At 55.4% G+C, this 5,757-nt stretch overlaps 1 protein-coding gene across 2 annotated transcripts in view; it reads right to left on the bottom strand.

Annotated features, from left to right (window-relative positions):
• Ppp3ca (protein phosphatase 3 catalytic subunit alpha) overlaps window positions 1-1,997 on the bottom strand; it is a 294,299-nt gene extending 292,302 nt beyond the window's left edge. For both annotated transcript variants that reach the window (XM_005357327.3, XM_005357328.3), the window contains exon 1: window positions 1,191-1,997. In XM_005357327.3, the coding sequence (XP_005357384.1) occupies window positions 1,191-1,248 (58 nt within the window). In that variant the 5' untranslated portion in view covers window positions 1,249-1,997. The remainder of the gene's footprint in view (window positions 1-1,190) is intronic.
• Between the last annotated feature and the right edge of the window lie 3,760 nt (window positions 1,998-5,757).

Raw genomic sequence — 5,757 nt, 5'->3', positions numbered from 1 at the left:
CACCCCCAGTTTCAGAGGCACACTCTGCACAGGCTGGTGCTCATCCTGGTTTTGCTCAGGACCTTAATCCCAAGAATAAGTGACACTATTTAATCCTTGAGGATCTGCTGTCCCTCCCCCATTCCACACTGAAATACAGTAAGGAGAGTGGGATCCCTCCTCCGCAGGAGTGTAGAAAGGACAACCACTTTGTCCCCTTTTTCACCCCAAGCATCCCCGGGGCTTCTCCTAGCCAGCAACCCAGAGCCATCTCTGCCAGTTGTACATATACATGTCATCCTTGGCAATAAAAGAATCAAATAGCCCGTTACCAAGGGGGTGTCAGGAGCTTGGGGGAAGGGACCGGGGTGAGCTTCCCACCCTAGAGGCATGCACCAACAGGGAACCCTTTAAAAGCAATGACAGGTCGGAGGCAGCCAGCCCTGGGTGACTAGGGAGGTCGACGGAGGACCGCCACCGCTCGCGTCGCTCCGGGCCTGCAGGGAAATCCCGGGGCGGCGGCGGGGGCTCGGGTCGTCCGCCGCCTGGAGCTGCCCCCACGCCGCCCCCGCGGCCCCCCGCCCCCGCGGCGCGCGGCAGCCGGAGCTGGGCTCCCCCCACGCTCTCCCGCTCTCTCGCGAGTCCTGTGCAGGCCCTTCCCGCGGAGGGGGAGGGGGCGCCCGGGGAACTGCTGCAATGGAGCGCCTGGAGCACCGTGCCCGGGCGAGCCAGTCCGCGGCAAGCCACGGACACATAAAAATGCCCTATTAATTTTTTAAAAGCCATAAATCACCTCCCCTCCCTCTACAAAGAGCAAACCATAAACCCGATCCCATGCAAGCCCGCGAGCAGCCACCCACTTCCTATTTCTGTCACAGCAGCTACACCCTGCCAGCAGTCACCCCCCCTCCAGGCGCCCCCTCCCGCCACCGCCACCCCCGCCACCGCCTCCCAGGCGCTCAGCCATTTGCCAACTGCCGCCCCCCGTCCACAAAAAAAAAAAAAAAGAAAAAGAAAAAAAAATGTCCCTATTGGGGCCGGGTGGGCGATGTGGGGGCAGGGCGCGGCGGAGGAGTGGGGGGGATCGCCGCTTGCAGGAGATCCTAGAAGGTCCCCGGCGCGAGCCGGAGAGGGACAACCGGGGCGGGGGAGGGGCGGCCGGGCGCCTGCGGCACTCGGTGCACCCCGGGCCGCCGCGGCGCTGCGCTTACCTTTCACCACCCTGTCGGTCGTCGACAACTTGGGATCAATCGCCTTGGGCTCGGACATCTCCAGCGGCCGGGAGGGGGGGACAGCGACACGCTGCTCGTCCCGTCCGACTGCACACCCCGACCGCACCGGCGGGCCAGACACTCAGCGCCGCCGCCGCCGCGCTGCAAACCGCTCGGCTGGAGCTCCGGGCTCTGGGCTGGCTCGAAAGTTACTGCCGGCTCCGAGCGTCCCTCCTCCGCCGCCGCCGCCTTCACTCCTCCTCCGCCGCCGCCAGCCCCGCCGCCTCGCTCCGGGCTGCGCGTGTGTGCTGGTTATTTATTTATTTTCTGAGCACGCCTCCCGGTTCTTCTTTTATTCTTGGGGACGGGGCGGGGGATGGGGAGGAGAAGCGCACGCGAGCACCCACCCCGGCACCGACACCGGGCGCCGCGCAATGGAGCCCCCACGCGCGCACACGGTCGGGATTAAGACCGATCACATGGGGAGGGCCGGGGGCGAGGGAGGAGAGGCAGGGCCGTGGATGTCAGCGCCGCCAGCCGCGCCTCGGCGTCCCGGTGGCGGAGAGGCGGCTGCCGCTGCGGCCGCCGCTGCTTCCCCACGCCGATTGTCGCCGGCCGCCGCCGGGGCCGCGGCCACCGTGGACGTCCTGCTGCCGCGCTCGCCCGCGATCCTCCTCTGCCTCTCGGCGCCGCTGCTCCTCCACGCGTAGGCAACAGCCGCTGAGCTCGGTGGACACAGTCCGGGACACAACCTCGCCTCAGCCGCCGTGCCGGCCGCCGCCACCACCGCGCCCGCCTCCGCCTCCTCCCCTTCCTCCTCGCCGCCCCCGCCTCCAGCGCCGGGGCCACCTCCTCCTCGGGACCCGCCTCCCCGGGCCCGCCCCCACGCCGTTGTTTCACAATCTCATAGGCTGTGGAGTGCGTCCCTCACCGCTAAGGCGGTGGTCTGCGCTGCTGCCCCGCCTCCTGCTCTGTTTTCTCCGGGGTGCCACTCGGTCCCCCGGGCCTGCAGCCTCCACCGCCCAGTGGCTGCTCAGGTGTCCCTGAGGTGGGCAGAGTGGAGGGAGGCTGGACCGGGGAGCACGATCCGGGAGGAGCTGGCCTGCGGCGTGCCGCCACGCCTGCCCGCCCCCTGGGTCCTGCACACACACTCCCGCCCGGGTGTGTGGCGGCGGCAGCGAGTGTGTGAGTGGCCCGCAGAAGTGAGATCGGAGACTCGGAGGGAGGAAGGAGGAGCGCCCGGAGCTCCGGGCCGCGGCACAGCTGCTGTGGCTGCCGCAGCTGTCCAGGGAGGATCGCCAGGACGGCGACGAGTAAACAGTTTACCTTGGGGAGGCGGCTCTGCCTGGGCTAGGTGGACGCGGGTTAGAGCTGGTGGAGTGGTTAGGAAGCGTGCACAACTTCACGGGAAGAGGGGCTTTCCAGCGAAAGTGTGTTTAGGGCGCTGTGGAAATCCGTGGCTGGTTATCCAAGGTAGGGGACAGATGGACTGGAGCCTATGCGACCCAGGCTATGCTCAGTGACCCAGGACGCCCTCGAGTCTCCTAGGAGATAAAAGGAGTCGGAAAAACACAAGGAGAGGTCGCTTTTTCCTTGTTCACACGTGTAAGCAGTCACTAGTGGAGATAGGTGACACAAAAAATCTTGCTCCTTCCAGTTAGTCACTTGATGCTCAAATTGTCCGCAGGGCCCTGGAGCCTTGCTCGGGTATCTCAGCAGTCCCTCATAAGAAGAAAAGTAAGGGACTGTTAATGAAAAGGTGGTGGCCCAGTGAGTTGCTTTTAAAGGGCTCCGGTTAAGGAAGGTTCTCTTCAGGAAGGGCTCTGGATACAACGTTCTAGAACCCTGGCCTACCTCAACCCCAGGGACCAGCAAGGAAATTGTGAAGAAGGCTGAATAAATTTCTAACTCTCATCCTTCCTGTTTTCAAATTCCTTCAATATCGGGGTTTTTCCTATTTCTTGAATTGGACTGTGGGCCATATAAAGGCCTAATAAACATTTAAAAAAACTAGGGGATGGAGTCGGGAGAACTGTTTTGGCGACCGGGATTAGATTAAACTCACACCCGAAAAAAAAAATTTTTTAATAGCAGACTGGTGGTGCTGAAATAAGACTGTGTGGCTTCAAAGAATTGGAGCAGACACTAGACAGAACAACCCTGTAGAGGCCTGCGACTCAAAGGAAGAGATGGAGTGGGTGGGGACATCCCACCAGCAAAGGGAGGCTGTTCCCGGTGGGTGGCCAGATTCTGCTGCAACTCAGTGGTCCTTCCATAAATTCGTGTAGTCCAGTGGAATTTTCAGGGACTGTAAAAAGACCTCTAAGAGGTTTGTATAATCTCCCCCTTTAGGTGTTGTTGCGAACAGCTCCTGGGCAAGAGCAGAGCTAGCTGCCAAGGCAGATTTGGGAAGCTGGTCCCTGGCCAGGTGGCTGGCAGAGAGGGAGGTTGCCAAGACCCGTGGGTGAAGAGGGCCTGCTTCAGGAAAGACTAGGGAACCTTATCTGGGGATACTCACTTTCAAGGCCTAGACTCGCTCACCCACACGCTGCCCACAGATGCTGTGCAACTGGGCACAGGAAAAGGCACCCTTGAAATTGGATGAGAGGCCGGGCGGTGGTGGCACACGCCTTTAATCCCAGCACTCGGGAGGCAGAGGCAGGCGGATCTCTGTGAGTTCGAGACCAGCCTGGTCTACAAGAGCTAGTTCCAGGACAGGCTCCAAAACCACAGAGAAACCCTGTCTCAAAAAACCAAAAAAAGAAAAAAAAAAGAAATTGGATGAGAGGCTGAAAGTGACCGCCACATTGAAAAGTTTTATGATAGAGATGGGAACTAAAGGCACGCCTTTCAGACAGATCCTTCAGTCCTCAGCTAGAACAGCACCTCGCTAAGGGATATGTGTGTGTGTGGGGGGGGGGGGGAGGAATGAATCGTGATCACCTTACAGCACATCTTCCTATTATCAGATACGCTACGCTTAGCGCCTGCGTATGGTTCCGTAAGCATTGTAATGCAGACACATCTTAGGTAAAGTTGGACTCTAAGTACTGTGCACATCAACCAGGAACTATACTCAACCAGACAGCAAAGGCCCCTGCTAGTCAGATGTCCCTTCAGACAGACAGCTCTCTGCTATTGCCACCCTGGTTTCTCTTTATTCCTAAATCCTGTTACACTCCCCGAATAGTCCGTGTCTATATTCCCACTGACAAAGATTAACTTACATTAGGAATTCTCATTTTCAAGGTGATAACTTCAATTGTCAGGAACTGACTGACTTTGGAAATATCCTTTGCTCGTGAAGAAAAAGTAAGATTAAAAACATTGATAAAACAGCATTTCAACCAGGCGGTGATGGCACATGCCTTTAATCCCAGCACTCCAGAGGCAGAGGCAGAGGCAGGTGGATCTCATTGAGCTGGAGGGCAGCCTGGTCTACAGAGTGAGTTCCACAGGACAGTCAGCTCTACACAGAGAAACCCTGTCTAAAATAAATAAATAAATAAAAATAAACATTTCATCCACTAAGAAAAAAAAATACATGCTTCTTTTCCTTTCTTAGTTTAATTCTCTTTAGGAAGCAGCTTTCCAGTTGGGAAGTCCATTTCCCAATCTGACCATGGTATGTCTGTATAATTAGTTTTTGGTATTGATCATATGAGCTAAAGTGGTCTGTGACTTGCTGACCAGAGTGATGGGGTAGCTGAGCCACATCCTTCCATCTGTAAACCTCTCTTCGGCTGCATACAGAGCCATGTAAGACCCTGGTATGGGCAGAATATCAGATGAATGGAGCCAAGACTTGTAATTACCACATCAAGAAATGCTCACCTCCTAAGACAGGCGGTGAGAGGCTTTTTCTGTAAAAGAAGCAATCATTTTTGTGTTAGTCTGCTAGGATTTATAAATGTATTCATTAGGAAGTTAATATACAATAGTTACTTTATTCCAAAGTGAAATATCTACTAAAATACAAAAGTGCTACATCACTGTTACATAAGAGCAACCATAAGACTAAAAACATCCTCCTCCGTTTTTAATTCGTGAACATCCAGTCTTCATTCCTGTAAATGAACAATTCCTTTGCTAGTTGTGTCTTGAACAACTGCGCACCTGTACTGGCTCCCTAGTCATCCGCCATCCAGCTCCCAAATAAAAACACAGAGACATATTATTAGTTATGAATGCTTGGCCTTAGCTTGGGCTTGGCCCACAAGCTCTTTTAACTTAAATTAACCTGTTTCTGTTCATCTACATTTTACCTCAGGGCTTTTTACCTTGCATTCCATATGTCCTACTTTCCTGCTTCCTCTGTGTCCAGCTGGCTGGCCCCTGGCATCTCTTAGTCTTTCTTCCCCCAAACCTAAATTCCTCCTCCTACTCACTCTCTCTGCCCAGAAGTCCCGCCTATACCTCCTCCTTCACTATTGGTCATTCCGCTTTTTATTACACCTATCTGGTACCTTAGACAGGCAATGTAAAACAGCAACACATCTTTACATAATTAAACAAATGTAACACTACTTATATATATTAATACAAATCTTCTGTAACATAAACAAAT

This window comes from Microtus ochrogaster, chromosome 21 (assembly GCF_000317375.1).
Source record: "Microtus ochrogaster isolate Prairie Vole_2 chromosome 21, MicOch1.0, whole genome shotgun sequence".
Classification (NCBI taxonomy): domain Eukaryota; kingdom Metazoa; phylum Chordata; class Mammalia; order Rodentia; family Cricetidae; genus Microtus; species Microtus ochrogaster.
The sequence above is the reverse complement of the archived record's forward strand: the minus strand, read 5'-3'. Positions and strand labels throughout refer to the sequence as shown.